The 25,103-nt window shown below is 38.1% G+C and overlaps 1 protein-coding gene across 3 annotated transcripts in view; it reads right to left on the bottom strand.

Annotated features, from left to right (window-relative positions):
* nup214 (nucleoporin 214) overlaps window positions 1-15,292 on the bottom strand; it is a 45,001-nt gene extending 29,709 nt beyond the window's left edge. For all 3 annotated transcript variants that reach the window (XM_061927463.2, XM_061927465.2, XM_061927466.2), the window contains exons 1-10: window positions 15,089-15,292; window positions 10,529-10,721; window positions 6,512-6,666; window positions 6,215-6,413; window positions 5,253-5,323; window positions 5,113-5,176; window positions 4,893-4,996; window positions 3,562-3,668; window positions 3,427-3,493; window positions 3,216-3,339 (exon numbers count right to left, since the gene is read on the bottom strand). In XM_061927463.2, coding sequence (XP_061783447.1) covers window positions 3,216-3,339; window positions 3,427-3,493; window positions 3,562-3,668; window positions 4,893-4,996; window positions 5,113-5,176; window positions 5,253-5,323; window positions 6,215-6,413; window positions 6,512-6,666; window positions 10,529-10,721; window positions 15,089-15,130 — 1,126 coding nt within the window. In that variant the 5' untranslated portion in view covers window positions 15,131-15,292. The remainder of the gene's footprint in view (window positions 1-3,215; window positions 3,340-3,426; window positions 3,494-3,561; window positions 3,669-4,892; window positions 4,997-5,112; window positions 5,177-5,252; window positions 5,324-6,214; window positions 6,414-6,511; window positions 6,667-10,528; window positions 10,722-15,088) is intronic.
* Between the last annotated feature and the right edge of the window lie 9,811 nt (window positions 15,293-25,103).

Raw genomic sequence — 25,103 nt, 5'->3', positions numbered from 1 at the left:
TTTGAAAATGTACGCTATACATTGGGTAGGGAAAGTATTCAGACCCCTTTAAAGTTTTCACTTTGTTTCATTGCAGCCATTTGCTAAAATTAAAAAAGTTCATTGTATTTCTCATTAATTACTCAGCACCCCATCCTGACAGAAAAAACAGAAATGTATCATTTTTTGCAAATTTATCAAAAAAGAAAAACTTAAATATCACATGGTCATAGGTATTCAGCCCAATTATTTTGAACCTTCTTGAGATGGTTCTGCTCCATCATTGGAGTCCAGCTGTGTTAAATGCAGAGAATAATTTCGCCACACCTAGTGTGTGTGAGACAATCATTGGTACTTGAACTTTTTTTTTTCTCCTTAGTGCAAGTCATATGAAAGCCCGCATGGAGGTGCCAAAAAAAACACAAAGGACTCCCAGACTACAGGAAGATTCTCTGGTCTGATGACCCAAAGATTGATTTTTTTTGGCTTAATTTCTAAGCGGTCTGTGTGGAGAAAACCAGGCACTGCCTATTACCTGCCCAATACAATCCCAACAGTGAAACATGGTAGTGGCAGAATCATGCTATGGGGTGTTTTTCAGCTGCAGGGACAGGACGACTGGTTGCATATGAAGAAAAGATTAATGTGGCCAAATACAGAGATATCCTGGAAGAAAACTGTTTCCAGAGTGCTCAGGGCCAAAGGTTCACCTTCCAACAAGACACTGACTCTAAGCACACAGCTCAAATAAAGGAGTGTTTTCGGAACAACTCTGTGACCATTCTTGTCTGGCCCAGCCAGAGCCCTGACCTACACCCAACTGAGCATCTCTTGAGAGACCTGAAAATGGCTGTCCACCAACGTTTACCATGCAACCTGACAGACTCAAGAGGATCTGCAAAGAATGGCAGAGGATCCTCAAATCCAGGTGTGAAAAACTTGTTGCATTATTCCAAAGAATACTCATGTCTGTACTAGCTCAAAAGGGTGCTTCTAGTCAATAGTGATCAAATGAATACTTATGATCATGTGATATTTCAGTTTGTCTTTTTTAATAATGGCTGCAATGTAACAAACACTGAAAAATTTAAAGGGGTGAATACTTTCTGTACCCACGGTTTATCCTAAGTGACTCATCACTGCTATTTTTTTCTCCAAAACACGGTCGTAAATAAACTTCGTAAACATTTTATAGATTCACCCGGTCACAACATTAAATACAAATGCACACTCGGCGATCGATTCAGAATGTGCATAACAAAATATTATTTTAGCAGAGTTTATGTAATTTCTTGTCGCACATCGGTGTTATGTCCATGCCAAGATTAGATTAAATTAACACTTTATTCTGCCTTTTTTGTGCTTTCTCATATACTGAAGCAGATGGGGGGAGCTATCTGCTCTGGCTGAGCGCTTTACTTAATGTCCAAATAAGTGCTTAAACTTCGCTCGGACGTCACAACGTAGCCAGACTGCAAAACCCTGCGAACAGAGGGATCCAAAACTGCACGCAAGCTCACGTCAAAATGCATAAACCTTATGATATGATGCTGTGAAATTGTTTTACCAGAGTATCCAACATTGTAACACCATTTATAAGTCGGAAAAGACGAAATTCATCATAGGTTTCTTTAAAGTTTGCATCAGAATTTCTTCTTGGATTGTTTTCTTCAAATCTTTGACACACTTTTCGTCTGTGTCGCAAATACTGCAGGGTATCTCCTTAATGTATTTGACCGTGGCAGTGCGTCAGAGACATATTAGCCGCCACACCTTAAAAATGAGGGTTTTTACTTGGAAAAAAAAAGAAAAGAAATTAATATAATGTATTCAGAGTTTCTACAGGTATCAGCAAATTGAAATGATTTTTAACGGCACTTAAAAAAATGTAATGCCCATATCCTACCGCATATTGTTATTACCGGTATATATAATCAAAAGCTTACCGGTACAATTGTCTGTATATACACAATTGTAAGCATTTGACAATTATAATCTTGAATCGTGGAAAAGTTTACATAACCTGTTGCTCTTTAGTTAATTAGAATTGGCACGCAATAATTTATTTTTCTGTAGTGGCAGCAGAAAATAGTAGTGGTGACACCAGAAGTGGCTTTGTTGGTCATCCATCCATCCATTTTCTACCGCTTGGACATTGTATGTAATGCTTTTTAATGCCATTTAAGGGCTTAATTTTCGCAAAATCCATTTAATGACTTTTGCTGCTTTTTAATGCCCTGCGGAAACCCTGGTATTGTAGCGTCCAGAAGAAGACAAAGTCTGACCCTCTTTTTAGGTTTTATTGACAATTTTATGCTAACAACGGGCCCAATTCCAACACTTATTTCCTCTGTACACACGTCTGTCTCCGTGTCTAACTCCTAGACACACAACACTTCATCATTATCCGCCAACACGTTGTGTTCACAGGCCATGGGAAAAATGAAAATCATAACACAAGGACATACACATTAACACCAGCAGGTAGTTATAATATGAATGGATGTATATAGTTTATTATTTGCGCATTATTGGGTAGTGATGTACCAAAAATTTGATCACCGAAACAACGCTGGCGAAACTGTATTTTTTGATAACATAAGCCATACGCACAGGGTTTTCTCAGAGGCAGCACGTCCGCGATGAAGGCGTACATTAATATATTCGAGATATATCCGCTGAGAGCGATCTTCAAAATTTAAGAGAAAGGTTAGCAGCAGCGCAAAGCAAGCGTGATGTCAGGCTCTCTATAGCTCGCTTTTTGTCGCAGACATGTAGCGACATTAAAGAGTCTCTAAAGACTAATCACAAAGTACATTGTACAATACGTAGCAACAATTGAAAAATAGCGCAATACAATATTACGTAAGAAAAAATATATGTCAATACTATAATTAAAATTAACATATTTGTTTTTTAATGTCTGTACACGTGTTTTGCCTTTTTAAATAAAATGTATGCATCACAGTAAATAATATGATGACATCATCTGGGCGACGCCCCCAACGCTACAGGTACCTTTGGCAATCTTGGGGAAACTACATTTATTCAACATATAACAAAACTGGCTCATATATACATCAACCAAGGCCTTGAACTTTTAATTATCCAAGCTGCAAAATATCAGCACAAAAGATTCAACCATGGGCTCAAGGAGATCTTTTCCACTCTTTGTGAGAAGAATCACAACTCGAAAACCAACGAGCCAGAACGGTAGTAAAACCAACTTGACTTACTGATGCGAATCTGCTGTTGATTGGTGTAGTCAATTGCTAAGCCGAGGGGCAGCGTGTCTTCATCGTTCTCAGTTACGGGTAGCTCCGCCCTCCCAGCGTCCTCCAGGATCCACAGCTCCCAGATCTAAAATGGCAAAAATTGTCTTAATGACTATAACGCGTATCTTTACAGATGTCACCAATAATTACAAATGGAAACTTCATGAAGCACCTTCTCGTCTTGTCTGGCGATGACACTGACTTCGATGGAAGCGGCGGATGCGGCCAAAACAAGATTCCTGCGTGAAGTAAACCACATGGAATCAAAAAATGTCAAGCGTGTGATGTGTGTCGTGATGATTCTCACCAGTCCTCGACGTGGCTGAGGAAGTAGTGATGCTGTCGCTTTGTGCAGCAGCCGAACACTGTGTCGCTGAAGTTCAGGTACTTTGTTTCCACCTTTTCGTCCTTCTTCTGGAAAACAAACATTTATTGTTACTATTAACGAGGGGCATTACTTATTTTTATTTTGGTGATTTCACTAAATAAGGCATGTCCTTCCACTAAATCGCACTGAAAAACAATCACTTAAAAAGTACCACACTACCATCATACTGTGTAGAAATGTACAGTTGCAGTCCCGAGAAAGAACATTTTGAAAATCAAGACTACATTTACTGCAACTGAGTCCATTTCTACACTATATTTTACCTTTAAAGTTATTCTCAGCGACCAACCTATTTTGGCTGTCTTTTTGACATTTACATGTTCCATGTAATGTACCACAGAACGTTTAGTTTTTTAGTAGATAATTTACTCACAATATTATCATTGAAAACGTAATTTAAAATTATATAACATGCATGCAAAGAACTCCCGTTTGTCAACTCTACACTGTAGCCATGCCCCTTGGGTAATATACTTCCGGTGTTGTAATCTTTGTTACAATCTGTCACATCAAAAATATACCTTCTCGCTGGCTGCAAATAAATACTCTGAAAATAGAACTGGTTCGGAACTAACAGAGTTCGGATTGTACTCATCCAAATATGATTAGCAGCAAAGTAGACAGCCACCAACATTGTGGCTCGGACAGCGAATAGAGGCGACGCCAAGTAAGTTACCTAGATGGTTCGCTAACTCGCGAGCTTGTTTCAGTGTCCCTGATCATCTCCCCGTCCTACAACCTAGTGCGGCATTTAGGCAAGAGGAACAGCAAGTACCTGCGGCTGAGGAGCACTCAACAAATTTTCGTTCGATCGTATTTTTATTGATATTTCATTAGAAAAACTCAGTAAAATTGTGGGCTCCGCATTTTTGTGTATATTTCACATGCCTGTATATTGTAGTTATGTATTACGAAATATATTTTTATGTTTCCCATACTAAAAATAATAAAAGGGTACACTACCGGTACTTCTAAAGTCCCCTGATACTTTTACATGTTAAGCATGCAGTAAAATGTACCTTAAAAAAGTAAGACCGTCAAAAAGAAAACGTATCTAAAAACAAACAAAAAAAAACCAATTAAGGCTAAATGCTGAATTACGGTAACGCAACAATGTCAAATTAATGTTGCTATTTGGTGTTTTTCTACATCAAAAGTAATTCTGTGGAAAAAAGGTCAATAAAACAAGTAACTAGTATTTTTAAGTAATACTGTATAGATATGTTCACACATAATGAGTAGCTACGCACAGGGATGGTGATCAACACGAGCTCAGGTGGGGTCTCTGAAGAGCCGTCGGCAGCGGCGTAGACCACACCGAAAGAATACGTCCTCAGCCAAAGCAGGTCAAGAACTGCAACAGTAAATAGATGCAGTAAACGCTTTAAAATGAACACATACAGTAGGACAATAATTAGTACATAATAAGCAGATAAAGGAATGCAGAACACCTCATAGGACTGTACTTACCTTTGACAGGGTCATCAGAAGTGTAGAAGTGTGGACATGGAATCACTTTTTTCTCCTCCAGTGCCTTTTTTAATCAACATAAGAAAAGTCAGTCATTACACAGGTTCTATTTATTATCAGACTGCATTATTTTCACTTACTGGGGTATACTGGCTGACAGTGCCATTCATTTTCCCTACGGCAACTTGTTTTCCTTTAGGGCTCCAGCAAACTTCAAAAGTACAAATGCAGCACATGACAGATAATTAGCAGGGAAGTCACTTACTCCACATATTGTTTCTAAAGGACCCTTGCAACCAAAAGAGTGCACTGTTGATTCAGTCGACTGATTTGATGGCTAAAAACGAGCCCCCTCCAATTAGCCTGCCAGCCACTGCAGGAACATTACTGTGACATTAAATTAAGGACAAAATTAATAAAAAATGTATGAATTAAGTAATTCAATTCCAAATAGAATACAAACAAATGTTTACTTTTTTCTTTTTATAAAATAAAGATCTACTCTATTAGGTCAAGTTCATTTTTCCCCATGCTCGTTCAGGGAAACTTTCATATTTTTCAGTATTTAAGAAAATATTATAAATACATATGTTTGTAACAGGATCCAATAAATTCAAAGCATTTTGAAAGAAATAAGTATATACCGTAGTCTATTAGCAACACATCATTATTGTATTTTTTGCTTTCAAAATTAAAATATGGTGTAAAGTTGTTAATAGTAATAATTAGTGATTGGCGATATGGCCTCAGAACAATTTTTTAAAATATATATTGCATACTATATATGCAATACTAGTTGACCATGTTAGCTGCTACATGCTAACTAGTTGCACTGTGTGATGCTAACAGGCCATTCCAAAAAAAGTGCAGTTCCCCTTTACATGATCAATTAATTCATGTTCTATGTCATTTATTCAGATTCAACTATATGACAGTGTGTTGGCTCAATGTTTATGTATATTTAAAGACATTTATACATCTGTGGAAAATGTATATTAATATATGGTCTTAAAAATATATAAAAAAACAACCAAACAAGACCCCTGAATTAACGCATTGCATTATCTACCATTCCAAATTAATATGAGAATTCTTCACTCACGGCACGTGACACCGCTGGAAGCGGGTAGTTGGGCCTGTGTGTTGACGCTGTTGGTTACGTCCAAGATGGACATGCTGCCATCAGACAGACAGACGGCCAACATAGAAGCCTGAGCAGGATTCCACTTCAGGTCCTGCACTAAGGACTCCGGGGACACAGCCGGCTGCCATGATGCAAACGCTGACTTCTGTGGTCGAGCCTGTAAACACCGCCGAACAACTAACGTTCATATTCTGACTGACGTTTTCTACAGTACAGATACAGTAGAGTGGCATAGAGCTTGAAGAAAGTACTTACCTGGTTCACAAAGGTGCGGACGTCATAGAAGATGATGGACAAAGCCGTGTCCGTAGCGATACCGCACACTGACAAGGTAAGCTCATCACAACTGAAAGCCAAGTGGTGCAAATTCATCTCCACGGTTACCTCCGCCAGCGCTTCAATTCCTTCAACTAAGACGAGACGGGACAATCATGACACAAAGACAGGAACGTAAAAAACAATCAAACTCCATACTATGTGGGCAAAGAGAAGAATGTAAAAAACAAATATGCTCCATACTATGTAGGGCTGGGCCGATAAACCGATATCAATATACATCGCGATAAGACACAATCGATATCAATAAAAAATGTGTTTCATAAAACGCTACATAAATATGTATTTTTTCGGTCAGAATAAACCACAAGTTATGAAGCAAGGTTGGTTGCATGAACAAAGGCACTCATGCTCTAGTAACCGAACAAAACGGAGAGTGATCACTGAGCAATGGGAGGGACACGCTAACAGCCAATCAGGTAACAGTATCAACTATCATTTTGGTTACGCCATCTTGCTGCCTACGTGCTGCAGAAAGTGAATAAATAGTCGATAAAACAGGTAAAGTCACCTCGATAGTTTGGTAGTTTTGGGGATTTTTTAAGAAAACGTGACACTAGTCCTCACCTCTTTTCTTTTCAACACTCATCCGTTCCTTATTCGGTTATACACAAATACAAAAGTGAAACTAAAGTTAGGCCGGGGCCGATAACAAATTTTGCGTGACCCGAATGCAGCTGAGATAGGCTGCAGCACCCCCGCAAGGGACGAGCGGTAGAAATGGATGGATGGATGGATATATTGACCTACAAATGATTGCCGATAAACAATATTATTGCCAAATTAACCATTTATTTAACGATAATATATAATAATGCATGTATATCCTTTCAAATGCCATAAACTTGGTTTTCTCGTGTATTCTAACGTAGTTGAAATTAAAATGTTTAAATCTCCAAGTAAATAAAACACACAAATAACATTACAATATAATTTGTCTGTTTGCAAGATTTTGCACTTACATAATAAAATTAATTATTACTTAATTAATAAACTATCTAGAGGGGATGGGCGGTACAAATATACACAATCATAATGATAAATAAAATAGCTAAATAAAGTATTGACAACCAAAGTTGCACTTCAATGTTTAACATGATGGGCAGAGGTAGAGTTGTACATTACTTAACTGACACCAAGTTACAACATTTTTAAACAAAAGTGCAAAGTAACAATATAAACACTACAGTTTAAACAGATATATTAAAAGGCTAATGGACAACAAAATTAAGTTTGGCCGATTCCGAGTGAGGACCATCGGCATGACAACATAAAAGAACTTTTAAAAAATGCTAATTTTATAACAGCATTTAATGGCAGCATGTCTTAGGCAATGTATTTCTAAGAGAGCACACTATTTTGTTTACAAGAACTGAGTGCGGAGTGAGTTTGGACTGTCAACTGGTTGTACAAACCCCGTTTCCATATGAGTTGGGAAATTGTGTTAGATGTAAATATAAACGGAATACAATGATTTGCAAATCCTTTTCAACCCATATTCAATTGAATGCACTACAAAGACAAGATATTTGATGTTCAAACTCAAACTTTTTTTTTTTTTTTGTAAATAATAATTACCTTAGAATTTCATGGCTGCAACACGTTGGGAAAGGGCATGTTCACCCCTGTGTTACATGGCCTTTCTTTTTAACAACACTCAAACGATTGGGAACTGAGGAAACTAATTGTTGAAGCTTTGAAAGTGGAATTCTTTCCCATTCTTGTTTTATGTAGAGCTTCAGTCGTTCAACAGTCCGGGGTCTACGCCGTCGTATTTTACGCTTCATAATGCGCCACACATTTTTGATGGGAGACAGGTCTGGACTGCAGGCGGTCCAGGAAAGTACTCGCACTCTTTTTTTTACGAAGCCACGCTGTTGTAACACGTGCTGAATGTGGCTTGGCATTGTCTTGCTGAAATAAGCAGGGGCTTCCATGAAAAAGACGGCGCTTAGATGGCAGCATATGTTGTTCCAAAACCTGTATGTACCTTTCAGCATTAATGGTGCCTTCACAGATGTGTAAGTTACCCGTGCCTTGGGCACTAATGCACCCCCATACCATCACAGATGCTGGCTTTTGAACTTTGCGTCGATAACAGTCTGGATGGTTCGCTTCCCCTTTGGTCCGGATGACACGATGTCGAATATTTCCAAAAACAATTTGAAATGTGGACTCGCAGACCACAGAACACTTTTCCACTTTGCATCAGTCCATCTTAGATGATCTCGGGCCCAGAGAAGCCGGCGGCGTTTCTGGATGTTGTTGATAAATGGCTTTCGCTTTGCATAGTAGAGCTTTAACTTGCACTTACAGATGTAGTGACCAACTGTATTTAGTGACAGTGGTTTTCTGAAGTGTTTCTGAGCCCATGTGGTGATATCCTTTAGAGATTGATGTCGGTTTTTGATACAGTGCCGTCTGAGGGATCGAAGGTCACGGTCATTTAATGTTGGTTTCCGGCCATGCCGCTTACGTGGAGTGATTTCTCCAGATTCTCTGAACCTTTTGATGATATTATGGACCGTAGATGTTGAAATCCCTAAATTTCTTGCAATTGCACTTTGAGAAACGTTGTTCTTAAACTGTTTGACTATTTGCTCACGCAGTTGTGAACAAAGGGGTGTACCTCGCCCCATCCTTTCTTGTGAAAGACTGAGCATTTTTGGGAAGCTGTTTTTATACCCAATCATGGCACCCACCTGTTCCCAATTAGCCTGCACACCTGTGGGATGTTCCAAATAAGTGTTTGATGAGCATTCCTCAACTTTCTCAGTATTTATTGCCACCTTTCCCAACTTCTTTGTCACGTGTTGCTGGCATCAAATTTTAAAGTTAATGATTATTTGCACAAACAAAAATGTTTATCAGTTTGAACATCAAATATGTTGTCTTTGTAGCATATTCAACTGAGTATGGGTTGAAAATGATTTGCAAATCATTGTATTCCGTGTATATTTACATCTCACACAATTTCCCAACTCATATAGAAACGGGGTTTGTATTTCAAGTGGGCAAACTGGCTCCTTCGGAGTTGATCTCATTTTGTTCCAAAGGTTTAAACTGAAATATTCCCACATTGGTGCGGTGGCCTTTGGTTTAGTGTTCATTTTGTCCATGTTAGCTAAAACATGCTAACTAGTTGCACTGTGCGATGCTAACGGGCCAGTGGCCCTGCACAAAGAGTCAGACACTTAATGAGGATAAGATAATTCACCCCCTTCTTTTCATTCCGCGATGGTACATTTAGCCGCTAAAAGCGACGGAAAGCGTGAATGCTTTTGAAGCATGCAGATAGCGATTCATTGACGCTGGAAAACTTACTGACTTTGATTTTCATTTATCGTCGGTTAATTGACTTATTGAATATCGGCCCAGGCCTAACTAAAGTGCAAGACTGTATAAATCAAATACATTACACAATATTAAAAATGTGGTACTTCAAACTAATAGTAGTTTGGTCCAAAAATATTTAAATAATAATTACTGCATAACATAAATTAATTTCCATACTTAAATAAGAACAACAGACCAAATTAAATGTTACAGAGCCGTTACTTCCTGGCGTAAAAAAATAGTTCTTCTCGGGTTGCTCTGTTTAGATTTTCACACGTTGCACAGTTTTGTGACATTTTATTCAGCATTTCTTACATATTTCTTATTTTTTCATCCTAATTTAAAGAGGTTATTCTTAAGCATTTTATGTGATTTTAGAATTCGGTTTACATTTATTGAATGTTTTCTATGGATGTGTTGACATTTCCTTTCTGCTTTAAAAGTTGAGTAGATTATAATCAGATTAAGGTTATATTTAGAATAAAATGTTTTACATTTAATATATTTTGTCCTAGTCATTTTCAGTAGGTCATAAAAAATACAAATAAATATCGATATTGACCGCTTTCAGTCATGTCGTCCATACTGTATTGTCCATACCTATTTTGTTAGCGCTGCGCTCCTGTTTATCAGCGATGATGTCCTGTGTGCGGTAAACTTTGAAGGTTCTCCCCATCCCGGCGACCATTAAGCCATATTTGTTTGAGACACACAGCAAACTTGTCCTTTCCTTTGGCATTTCTTCGGAAGGTTGGAAAATTTTTGCTTTCCTCATTTCTCGAAACTGAAAATCCTGAAAAGAAAGAAGAAAATAAGATGCATTAACTACATACACCTAGATGTGTGATGGTATTTAGTCAATAGTCACAGGTGAGCTGGAGCCTATCCCAGCTGACTTTATTTAGGCCAGATGCTGGTTACACCTGAGATGGGACGCCAGCCAGTCCTTTATTCAGGACCATCTTTCGTGCAAAAGTCTGTCCGCATCAACAATGCGATTATGATCGGGCTAACCACAGACCGAATGAAAATATGCTTAGTTGTTCAAACTGTGTCTTAGTGTATGAACGTTATCCCCCTCATTGTGTGGACGGCAGCACATTCATTGTGGGTGGGTCGATCATTCTCCGTGCTCATTCAGTCAGTAGGGCAGTCCTGTCGTTAGCTACTATGCTAATTGCTTCTGTGTGTGCTTTTAAGAAAGGTTTTTTTTAATCCTTTTTACAGCTGTTTCACTAATTTTGCTACTTAGCACAATAAGTTCACCTACTGATATGGAAGAATATTACACGGTTACTCTGCCGACCTCTAGACAGCACCGACACTCAACAACACATAATTTGCAGACTATAATTACTCATTTGCAAAAAATATTTTTAACCCAAAATAGGTGAAATTAGATAATCTCCCACGGCACACCAGACTGTATCTCACAGTGGTTGAAAAACACTGATTTAGAGGCAGAATGGATATCTCCCATTACCAGCACTGCTAGCTACCTAGAACGAGCAGACTACTACAAATAAGAATGCAAAAAAAAAAACATGTGTTCTTGTCTCTCATAAGGATTGTGAACATAGGCAAAATTCCAGAAAAAGTGCAGTTCTCCTTTAATGACGTATTTCCCTTGTGTTTTAATGATGCCTTTATGTTTTCATGCTAACTTTTTACACTTACTTTTGTGGGCTTTATGTATCTGCGCTGCAACCACATAATTCCAAATTGTGGGATAAATAAAGTATTCGCTCCGTTATTACCGCTGCCAAGAGGTTATGTATTAGAACAGTGTTTTTCAACCACACATTTTTTTTTAGCAGCATTTAAATAATAACTAATGAGAACATACGGTTTTGAAATGGTCTTCTTTTAATATCGCCACGTTAACGGTTGGATTATCACATGTAACCTGTCAAACCTGCTCTCTTATAGCGAGTTTCATTTGTATAAACTATTGAAATAGATACATTCCTTTAATCCAGTGTTTTTCAACCACTGTGCCGCGGTACACTAGTGTGCCGTGGGAGATGATCTAAATTCACCTATTTGGGTTAAAAATATTTTTTGCAAACCGGTAATTCTAGTCTGCAAATGATGTGTTGTTGTTGAGTATCACTGCTGTCTAGAGCTCGGCAGAGTAACCATGTAATACTCTTCCATATCAGTAGGTGGCAGCCGGTAGCTAATTGTTTTGTAGATGTCGGAAACAGCGGGAGGCAGCGTGCAGGCAAAAAGGTTTCTAATGCTTAAACCAAAAATAAACAAAAGGTGAGTGTCCCTAAGAAAAGGCATTGAAGCTTAGGGAAGGCTATGCAGAACGAAACTAAAACTAAACTGGCTACAAAGTAAAGAAAAACAGAATGGTGGACGACAGCAAAGACTTACTGTGGAGCAAAGACGGCGTCCACAATGTACATCCGAACATGACATGACAATCAACAATGTTAAGTTAAAGTTAAAGCACCAATGACTGTCACACACACACTAGGTGTGGCGAAATGTCCCCACAAAGAAGGATAAAAACAACTGAAACATTCTTGATTGCTAAAACAAAGTAGATGCGGGAAATATCGCTCAAAGGAAGACATGAAACTGCTACAGGACAATACCAAAAAAAGAGAGAAAAAGACACCAAAATAGGAGCGCAAGACAAGAGCTATAACACTACACACAGGAAAACAGCAAAAAAGTCAAAATAAGTCCCGGCGTGATGTGACAGGTCGTGACAGTACACCTACTTTGAGACAAGAGCTATAGTGATGATGCATGGTTGGTTATGGCTTAAAGTCGTATACAACAATTGTGACTTTTTACTGTCGTTTTTAATGATTTCTGCTGGTGGTGTGCCTCCGGATTTTTTCAACGCAAAAAATGTGCCTTTGGTCAAAAAAGGTTGAAAAACACTGCTCTACTGGTATTTGTCTTCTGATTTTTGCAAACGGTGGGTCAAAATTTGGGAAAAATTAGCCTGTCCCTAACAGCCATACAGCAAATCTGATCCCATTTGGAAAGAAATACATTCCGCTTATAGAGTGAAGTGACAAATTAATAAGATCTAAATGGGTGGATGGTAGTCAGATGGATCAGCTAATATGGTACAAGTGTCAACTTAAGACAGTAAACCGTTTAAAACTTGCCCAAAAATGTGCACCAAACTACAATAAAAAAGAATAGATGTTTCAAAGCAGTTTGATGACAAATTCAAGTAAGGTCTCTTTTCTCTCCCTCCCTATCTGACAGGTCGTGACAGTACACCTACTTTGAGACAAGAGCTATAGTGATGCATGCTTGGTTATGGTTTAAAGGCCTACTGAAACCCACTACTACCGACCACGCAGTCTGATAGTTTATATATCAATGATGAAATCTTAACATTGCAGAACATGCCAATACGGCCGGGTTAGCTTACTAAAGTGCAATTTTAAATTTTGCGCGAAATATCCTGCTGAAAATGTCTCGGTATGATGACGCCTGCGCGTGACGTCACGGATTGTAGAGGACATTTTTGGCCAGCTATTAAGTCGTCTGTTTTCATCGCAAAATTCCACAGTATTCTGGACATCTGTGTTGGTGAATCTTTTGCAATTTGTTCAATGAACAATGGAGACAGCAAAGAAGAAAGCTGTAGGTGGGAAGCGGTGTAATGCGGGCAGCTGCAGCAACACAAACACAGCCGGTGTTTCATTGTTTACATTCCCGAAAGATGACAGTCAAGCTTTACCATTGGCCTGTGGAGAACTGGGACAACAGAGACTCTTACCAGGAGGACTTTGAGTTGGATACGCAGACACGGTACCGTGAGTACGCATGCAGCTGCGGCTTCCAAACATTTGATCGCTTGCCCGTACGTGCGTGCCGCTATGTGCATGTCACGTACGTAACTTTGGGGAAATATATGTGCTGTATGAACTTTGGGGAGGTGAACGGTACTTTGGGCTGTGGGATTGAGTGTGTTGTGCAGGTGTTTGAGTTGTATTGGCGGGTTATATGGACGGGAGGGGGGAGGTGTTTGTTATGCAGGATTAATTTGTGGCATAAGCCTGGTTGTGTTGTGGCTAATAGAGTATATATAGTCTTGTGTTTATTTACTGTTTTAGTCATTCCCAGCTGAATATCAGGTCCCACCCGCCTCTCACAGCATCTTCCCTATCTGAATCGCTCCCACTGCCCTCTAGTCCTTCACTCTCCTCATCCACAAATATTTCATCCTCGCTCAAATTAATGGGGAAATTGTCGCTTTCTCGGTCCGAATCGCTCTCGCTGCTGGTGGCTATGATTGTAAACAATATGCGGAGCTCCACAACCGGTGACGTCACGCGCATATCTGCTACTTCCAGTACAGGCAAGGCTTTTTTATCAGCGACCAAAAGTTGCGAAATTTATCGTCGATGTTCTCTACTAAATCCTTTCAGCAAATATATGGCAATATCGCGAAATGATCAAGTATAACACATAGAATGGACCTGCTATACCCGTTTAAATAAGAACATCGCATTTCAGTAGGCCTTTAAAGTCATATCCAACAATTGCGACCTCGACTTTTTACTGTCAACTGAGTTTCATTTTTTAATGATTTCTGCTAGTGGTGTGCCTCCGGATATTTTCAATGAAAAAAATGTGCCTCGGCTCAAAAAGGTTGGAAAAAAACACTATTAGAAGGCGTCGGTTTGTCAGTTCGTTACTCGTTAGCGACTTAATTCAAAAAGTTACGAGTGGATTTTTATTAACTTTCAGAAAATGTCACACATGGGATAAGAACATCAGCGTTTAGATTCAGGATTTTTCAAAGGACTCGGAACTATTGAGAGATTTGCTTTTCGTGTACTACATTAGTAATTCTATGAAGTTGAATATGTTAATAATTTGGCATAGCTTGTGCGAAAGTGTAACGTAATATCGGATTCAACTGTCAACATTAAACACATTGAAGCTATTAGCCACTTTAGCATTAGTAGCCAGCTAGTTAGAACTTAAAACAACAACTACATTAAAACTCTACCTTACGGAGTTAGTTACTATAAACATGGTTCGGCAACAGTTAGTTAACTAACAGCTAAACTAGTCGTTTAAGCGGTTACCGTTTAAAATGAGTCCTTAAAGGCTGTAAGTGTTAGCACACTACAGCTAACCACGCTAGCCAGCGTACAGCTCAAAATAGCTTACCTTCATCTCCCTTTCAGGGGGAGAATCGGTGTCGTCGCTCATTTTGACGCACACAAATGTCCACTTTGTTATTCTAGAACAACTCGTGTCCTAGGAAAATAAATAAACTTTTAGTCCCCGTCTGAGGTAAATGTCACGACGCCGTGCCGCATTGGTGAGTGCGGACGACTACTAGCATGACAGTTAAAAACACACCGCGCGGTTTTCGGAACACTGACGTCATAGTTTACGCAGGCTGGCCAATCGATGCCAGATATGCTTTTATTCAAAAAGCCCTCCCGTCCATAGATATTGGGAGGCAGATGTGGACAGCGAGCTTGAGATAGTAGGGGCAAAGCATATACATCTTATAAGGGTACACCATGAATTGATTAACGTGGACCCCGACTTGAACACGTTGAAAAACTTATTCGGGTTTTACCATTTAGTGGTCAATTGTACGGAATATGTACTGTACTGTGCAATCTACTAATACAAGTCTCAATCAATCAATCTTTCAATCAAACGCAGCATCGAGCGCTACTGCCTACCGGCGCTGACGAGACGCGGGGCCGCCATCTTGGAGTGGTGATCCGCTCCACTCAGTGCAATTCATTTGGCAGGAGCAATGAACTGTCAGCGCGTTTAAGTCATCTTACCTCACTGAATACCACTGATTTTCACGCGTTTTTTTGTCATACGTGTAGCTATGATAAAGGACACACGTTTTTATGTAACTTAGACCCTGGTTTAAATGTAACTTAGATATTGGGTTTCACTATGTAAAGCGCTTTGAGTCACTTGAGAAAAAGCGCTATATAAATGTAATTCACTTCACTTCACTTTTGGCGTGTTTTATTATTCATAGTTTGCTTAACAGTAATAGAATATGCTTATATGCTATAAGTCAGTGGTCCCCAACCCTTTTGTCCCATGGACCGGGTGGGTGGGGGGGTATGGTATTTTTTATATATTTTTTTGTCATAAACAAATACAATCATGTGTGCTTACGGACTGTATTGATCTATATTGATATATAATGTAGGAACCAAAACATTAATAACAGAAAGAAACAACCCTTTTGTGTGAATGAGTGTGAATGGGAGAGGGAGGTTTTTTGGGTTAGTGCACTAATTGTAAGTGTATCTTGTGTTTTTTATGTTGATTAATTTTTTTTTTACATTTCTTGTGCGGCCCGGTACCAATCGATCCACGAACCGGTACCGGTCCCCAACCCAGTGGTTGGGGACCACTGCTATAAGTGACCAGACGGCCGAGATCCAAACTGGGTATATAATCCCAGAGAAGGGGGAAAAAAACGGTCAGCTATTTTTAAATTCAAGAAACAATATGATTAGGTTATATATACATGCGTATATCCTACATAAACGATGTATGAATACATTAGATATCTATATATTTTAGGGACCTATAGACTGTATCTCCGTTGCTGCAGCAGCAGAGAGTTTATTCTGTCTTCACACTTTGTATTGATATTTTGTATTACATTCTTCAGAGTGGGCCGAAATTTAAAACTGAACAAAGCCGCGGGCCAAGGTTGAACATATTAACCTTTTAATAGGGACCCAAACAAGTTTTGCATTGAATATTGAACAAGCAAGGCTTATATAACTTTATAGTGACACGCAAAATCGAGTTTCAAATAATAATAATAATAATTAAAAAATATCAATGGCACATCAAATCCAATTTAAATAAAAATGGAATGCCTCGTTTCTATTTGCAGCCTTCTGAGGTAAATATTAACATTAACTTTTTCCACAGGCTAATAAATTTGAAAATAAAATAACAATGAATTAACCAACCATTCAGGACTTTAAACTGCTTAGTTTGCAACACACTGATCTAATCTGATGTGTCCAAGCCAGATACCTGCCATCTTTTCTTGGATGCTAGTTCATTCATGTCGGGGCTCAGGCTTTGAGCTGAGGCAACCTTCATTATCGAACGAGGGTGTTCATCAGTCAGTATATCTCATAGTCCACCCGGACCACAGTCTTGGGGGCGTGCCCAAAGGCACTGCCTTTAACGTCCTCTACGAGCTGTCTTCACACGTGCCGGCCCAGTCACAAGTTACGTGCGGCTTCTGTACGCACACACACGTGAATGCAACGCATACTTGGTTAACAGCGATACAGGTAACACTGAGCGTGTATATACACCCCATCCCCTTCCGTGCGTCGGTTGAGGTGGGCGGGGTTGGGGGGGGGGGGGGGGGGGTGTATATTGCAGCCCGGAAGAGTTAGGGCTGCATGGGATTCTGGGTATTTGTTCTATTGTGTTTATGTTGTGTTACGGTGCGGATGTTCTCCCGAAATGTGTTTGTCATTCGTGTTTGGTGTCGGTTCACAGTGTGGCGTATATTTCTAACAGTGTTAAAGTTGTTTATAAGGCCACCCTCAGTGTAACCTGTATCGCTGTTGATCAAGTATGCATTGCATTCACTTGTGTGCAGAAGCTGCACATATTATGTGACTGGGCCAGCACTTGTTGGACTGGGTGAAAAGCTGGGAGTCTCGCGGGAGGGTTGGCAAGTATGAGAATTTGCGGTGTTACCGCGGCACCACCGCTGTAAATAATCGGCGGGCCAGCTCTAGTGTTAATTTGATATCGCTTCAAGGGCCAAGTGAAATTACACGGCGGGCCAGAGTTTGACACCCATGGTTTAAGGGGTTATCCGGTTTAGTGTAGACTTGGCCTTAGAGAGGTACACGTTTTTCACACATGACCAAAAGCAAGGAGTACCTCTTAATTAGTCCCTAGCACAGCTTCACAATCTAAGCAAAACATGGGAATTTGAAACTCTGAGAGACTCATTAGTGAGAGACGGGATTGTTTGTGGTACAGTGGATGATGTACTCAGAGAAAGACTGCTTGGAGGAACTGCCCCCACATAAGGTTAAGTGTGTCAGGATATGCAGAGCAGCTGAAACCACCAGAGCACGGTAAAAGCTGACAGCTTAGTTGCCAGAATTTTTGTGTTGAACTTACATTGGTTTTTACAACATTGTATTGATAATGGCTTATTTTTTTAATTCTGGCAATTTAGTTGCCCGTTTTTCTACCATAAAAACAAATGTACAGTCTTTCCATTTACAGTAATACATCGTTAAAAACAACCGTAGATTTTTTTTTTCATAACATTTTTAGTGATAACATTTAGCGTCAGACATTCCTATCCATTACATCATATTTACATACATCATATATCTGTTGTCTGCCCTAAATGTCAAAACATTTTTTGTTTGTATCCCAACGATGCCACCCCCCAAAAAGAAAGAAACAGCAGGAAATCACAAAATAATAATATTTACATATACATCAATTAAATAAAGAAAAAAGAAATAAAGCGACAAACGGTAGAAAATGGATGGATAATAGTACATTATTATTAATAATCAGATATAAAATAAAATAATATAAACATATATATATATATATACATATATATATATATATATATATATACATATATATATATATATATATATACATATATATGTATGTATATATATATATATACATATATATGTACAGTATATATATGTATACATACATTTATATATATATATATATATATAGGGAGTAATCCTTTTTTTTTTAGATTTTACAGTCAAAAACTGGCAGCTCAGTCAACAGAATTTTAACGCAAAAAAACTAATTACAGTAATATGCTGTACAGAACAACGTAAAATGTATTGTCATTTTTATTAATTCGATGTGTAAAGTTAAGTATTTTTATTTAGACAAAAAAATGTTTGGAAAGTATGATAATATACTGTAGTATTTGTTGCAATATTGGATACTATTAAAGTTTAAAAGGCATGCAATTTCAAGCAGTAGATATATTTTTTCTGTCAAAATGAAAACAATCTATTACACTGAGTGAGAAAATATTAAGTACTTTATTGACACGTATCATTTCCAGGTGTTTGCGGGCCAGATAAAATGATGTCGCGGGCCAGATCTGGCCCCCGGGCCTTGAGTTTGACATCTGTGCTCTAGACCTAAGAGACACGTTCAGCCACCTAAGAGGCTGATTGAGAGTTGTTAAGGACTCAAGTCCTTAAGTTGCTGAAAAAAAAGCAACATGAGCCTTTGAAAAAAATGTTTTGACATGATTATGTTTGTTGTGACGCTTTGAGATTTTGCACTTAATTATTTCTTTGTTGAAATAAAATTCTATGAAGAGAAAAGTTGTTTTCAAATGTGGTTACAATGCTAAGAAATGAAAAGTTAAAGCTAAAAAAATCAGTATTTATTGCCACCTTTCCCAACTTCTTTGTCACGTGTTGCTGGCATTAAATTCTAAAGTGAATGATTATTTGCAAAAAAAACATCAAATATGTTGTCTTTGTAGCACATTCAACTGAATATGGGTTGAAAATGATTTGCAAATCATTGTATTCCATTTATATTTACATCTAACACAATTTCCCAACTCATTTGGAAACGGGGTTTGTATATACGTATATATATACACACATATGTGTGTATATATATATACACACATATATAGTTATACACATATATATACATACATATGTGTATATATATACATGCATTTGTGTATATATACACATATATATAGTTATACACATATATATATATATATACATGTGTGTATATATATATATATGTAGTTATACACATATTTATATACACATATGTGTGTATATATACACATATATATATATATTTTTTTTAAGTATATTTTATACGAATTTTGCACCAAATTAAGCATGAAAATGTCTATCACTAAACTAAAAATGTCAACTACAATATTGCTCAAACCAATAGTTCAGTATCGTGGCCCAGGGGCGTCACTAGCTTTTAAGGACAGGGGGGGCTTAGCCCCCAGGAGATGCACAGGATGCGAGCGAACGTTACGCACGAGCACAAAACTTCACAAAACGGCTAACAAAGACTTGGAAATTATTCATTGTTGTTATTATTTTTTTTAAATGCATGGGACGAAATGAAATGCTCCCCGGGACGATGGCTTTTAACCATTTTTTTTCTTTTTCTTTTTATGTATTTATTCATTTTACATTTTATATTAAATGTCTTGGTTTTTCCTCCCTCTGAAAATCCTATGAAAGCCATCCTATAATAATACATCAGCTATTAATGTAACAATACAATAAAACAAATATATTTAATGATGTTTTTTTAATTATTTTAACAATAGGCTAATGTACATTACTTTATATAGATTCTACAAGAAACACAAAACTTAAAAACTAAATTATTTACAATTGCACACACAAGGTTTCGTGCAGCTTCACTCATTGTAAAGGAAGATAGTGTGCTTCGTACACCTGCAGGACCGCAAGCAAGGTCGCAGAGAAAATGCGGAATGGAATTTGAGTGATGTGGGCATTTTCTATATGAACAAGTGGAATGGATTGGATACTGACGCACTAAAGGGGCTCTCTACCTTACGCTACGAAGTGAGGGGAAACTGAGTGAATAATAACAGGTTATATGATTATTTATTTAAACTCATATTCGGGCCACTTTATAATGAATATTTGTAAAAAAAATAAATAAAAAAAATATATATATAACACCAAAATTATTTAGGGGGGCTTAAGAATATTTTAGGGGGGCTTGAGCCCCCCTAAAATAGGCCTAACAACGCCAATGTCGTGGCCACTGATTGGCTCAGCCTCAGCCAGCATTACTGTATTAGATTCAAAGAATGTAACGTTGACTAAATGTCATTTCATGAATTGAGGACTCTCATAATGTTGAAAAATGTATTCAGAAAGCCGTAAATAGTTTTTGTATGCTCTATGCAAATATTCATGCATGGAACCAATTAAAGAGGGACACATATATAAAGTATTTATGTGTAAATGATGCTCAAGTCAGAAGGCGCATAAACATTTTAATAGTTTTTCATTTCAAAACAAAGCAACACTGAGGATTGTCCCATCCAAGATGAGGTACAACCTTGCTAATGAAGATCAAAAATGGAGCTTGCATGATTTTAAAGTCTTGCTTCTTTTAAGGACCGTTCTCCAGCCTAGTCCACGCTTAGCTTTTTTTTTTTTTTTTTAAAGAGTCTTGGTCCGAATCAGTAGGACAGCTCTGCTCACAAAGCACCAAGGAAATGAGTCCAAATATCATTTTTTTGTCGTTCATCCACATTTACGACCAACGGGTCCTTTTTCCCCCCCCCGATGAGCGATGGGAGGATGACTAAGCAAAGAAGCGAGAGCACAGCAGTTCACGTCACGTCTCCTCCCTCCAAAGTGCATCCTGATTGTCAGCGCTCTGAACACATGGCTTTAAATAAAGGTGCCTCGTTTTTTGTTAGGGTTTTTTTTTTTTTTTTTTTTGCCATTACATGACACTCTTGTGTTTTCTCTCTCTAAATCACTCTAAAGTGCTGGTTCAAGGACACATTCAAACTTTTTAGTGCATTTCTTTCTATAGGTTCAAATGCACAACAAGGGAGTTTATATAGTCTATTTCCGCTCTTCTTGCTGCCGCACAAAAAAACATTCAATAAAAGGCCAGAGTGTTTTCCAAACAATGACAAGCCAGCCTGCTGCGTGAGTTCACAGTCTGCAGTTACATGAACACCAGGTGCATAAAAAAGGTCAAGAGGTTTCATCGGGTTGGGTCTGAATGGCATGCATTTGTATGGTACAAGCGCCTCTTTGCATATAGAAAACACACCTTTACACTAAGTGGAGGATGCAGCAATGGCCCAATGAAGCAAGCAAGTTCTTTTTTTTTTTTCAATGAACATCTGAATGTAAAGGGACTTCTTCCCTCCCCCCCGGACAAGGGATGATTTCAAACCAATGAAACACAGCACAACTTTCAGTCGGTAAAAGTTTGTCATGACATTCTCAAGAGTTAACTGACAAAGGATAAAAAGAAATAATGGCCTGAAACGGGTGTGATAAAAAAACAAACTTACTTTTCTAAGTATTTTGCACTAGGATACACTTAAGGATTTATTTATGGAGTTAGTCAATAGCTTGCCAGTGACATTCACTTTTTAATAAGAGCAGCACATCCCAAATAATGAGCCAACAAATGTAATATTTGACTAATCTAAATAGTGCATTTATTGAAGTTGTTGCATGTCCATCTGGATTTTGTTGTAGGTTTGACTCGTATTGTGATTAGTTTTCAACATATTTGGGACAAAGTATTAATTTGCCTGAAGTTCATTCATGCTTGCACTTGGTGCACGGCTCTAAGACCATGCAATGGTTTTGGATGAATGCAGGTGAATTTATCAGAAATTATGGATATTCTTTAAAAAAAAAAAAATAACAGAAAGACGAACAATAATTGGACATTTAATTAATATAAATAATACAAAAAAATACATTTTTAAATCAGAATTTTCGGCGGTTATTTTTAAATTCGATTTTTGGGGGGTTGTTTTTTTTCCTTTTTCAGTCTTAAAACTTAATTAAATATTAACATACTTAAAAAAAACAACCCTGAAAGTGTTTAGAGCAGAGTCCCCAAACTTTTTGACTTGCGGGCCACATTGGGTTAAAATAATTTGGCCGAGTGCAGGGCTTATATATATATATATATATATATATATATATATATATATATATATACACATACACATATATATACATATATATATATATATATACACATACACATATATATACATATATATATATATACATATATATATATATATATATACACACATATATATATATATACATCTATACACACACACATATATATATATATATATATATATATATATATATATATATATATATATATATATATATATATATATATATATATATACATATACACACAACTGGGACTTCCCGCGGGCCATAGTTTGGGGACCCCTGATTCAGAGAATATTCATTATAATTCACAATTAATTCCACATTCGCAACCCTATATTTGAGCCATGTACATATTTATGTACAAGTAAGTGTACTCTGGTGCTATAGTGGAAACATCACTTTTGAAGAATTAACGACCAGCTATGAAATAAATCGAGTGATTTAGACAAGCAATATACTGACTTTTGAAAATGGCAGCTATGACCTAATAAGATAAAACACTACCTTGTTTTGGAGGTTAGTTTCAGTATAATTACAGCTTCAATAAAAACAAGGAAAAACAGACTGCATTTAATTCAGTCGTACAGTCGTGGTGCGCATGGTTTTACAGCTAATACTTCCACACAGTCATAGTTTAAGGCACAGCTTCACCACAGTGGAGCATATCCATATCTTCTTGACACCTTTTTCCTTAATAAGTCCTTTATCTTACTGGGTTTTAAAGTCTAATAAAATATATTGCTGTGCATCAGTTGCCCTAACTAACATTGGTGGTGATTTGATGTACAGTGCTAAGTTGAAATATTAACTCAAGTAGTGGCTCAACTGCAGAGATCACCAGGCAGATGTCAATGCCTCAAAAGAGCTGGTTACTAATCGTTTCCTTGCTGTTACTGAGTGTGCACTTGCAGCACGGGCATAAGACCATGCCTGTGCACACTTTCCCCCCAACCCTTCATTTGGAAAGATGCGTTAATTTGCCTTAAATGTACAAATATTTGCACATGCTGCACAGCTCCAGACAATGCTGACGTCCATTTGACCAACTTAGTGGTTTCTCTTCAACACTTCATTTGGAGAGCGCTGGCATTCATACGTTCACTTGAAGTTTATTCAAGTTTGCCGCAATGGCCGTGAGATATACTTAATGTATTTTTTTTTTTTACGTTTTAACCAACTTTATGGCTTCCTTTTAACCGTTTATTGAGGAAGAGGTTTGAGTTTGCACTTGCTGCATGGCCATAAGACCACACCTATGCGCACTTTGTCAGTCAACTATTTATAACCTTTTATTTGATGGAAATCATTTGTTTGAAGTTCATACACGTTTCGCTTTCTGTACGACCAAATTTAGTCATTTTTTTATTACCTATTAACCTTTTATTTGATGGAAATCATTTGTTTGAGGTTTATTCATGTTTGAACTTGCTGCATGGCCATAAAACCAAGCTGATATGTATTTTTGCTTAATGTTTAGTCCACTTGGTATTGTCAAGTAAACCCTTCACTTAAAGGCCTACTGAAACCCACTACTACCGACCACGCAGTCTGATAGTTTATATCAATGATGAAATCTTAACATTGCCACACATGCCAATACGGCTTGGTTAGCTTACTTAAGTGCAATTTAAAATTTTGCGCGACATATCCTGCTGAAAACGTCTCGGTATGATGACGCCTGCGCGTAACGTCACGGATTGTAGAAGGACATTTTGGGACAGCATGGTGGCCAGCTATTAAGTCGTCTGTTTTCATCGCAAAATTCCACAGTATTCTGGACATCTGTGTTGGTGAATCTTTTGCAATTTGTTCAATGAACAATGGAGACAGCAAAGAAGAAAGCTGTAGGTGGGAAGCGGTGTATTGCGGCAGGTGTTAACGCACCCCTTGACTGTTTTGCCGGATAACACAGCCGGTGTTTCATTGTTTACGTTCCCGGAAGATGACAGTCAAGCTTTACCATTGGCCTGTGGAGAACTGGGACAACAGAGACTCTTACCAGGAGGACTTTGAGTTGGATGCGCATACGCGGTACCGTGAGTACGCATGCAGCTGCGGCTTCCAAACATTTGATCGCTTGCCCGTACGTGCGTGCCGCTATGTGCATGTCACGTACGTAATGGGAACTTTGGGGAAATATATGTGCTGTATGAACTTTGGGGAGGTGAACAGTACTTTGGGCTGTGGGATTGATTGTGTTGTTCAGGTGTTTGAGTTGTATTGGCGGGTTATATGGACGGGAGGGGGGAGGTGTTTGTTATGCGGGATTAATTTGTGGCATATTAAATATAAGCCTGGTTGTGTTGTGGCTAATAGAGTATATATATGTCTTGTGTTTATTTACTGTTTTAGTCATTCCCAGCTGAATATCAGGTCCCACCCGCCTCTCACAGCATCTTCCCTATCTGAATCGCTCCCACTGCCCTCTAGTCCTTCAC

The sequence above is a fragment of the Nerophis lumbriciformis genome, linkage group LG32 (genome assembly GCF_033978685.3).
Source record: "Nerophis lumbriciformis linkage group LG32, RoL_Nlum_v2.1, whole genome shotgun sequence".
NCBI lineage: Eukaryota > Metazoa > Chordata > Actinopteri > Syngnathiformes > Syngnathidae > Nerophis > Nerophis lumbriciformis.
The sequence above is the reverse complement of the archived record's forward strand: the minus strand, read 5'-3'. Positions and strand labels throughout refer to the sequence as shown.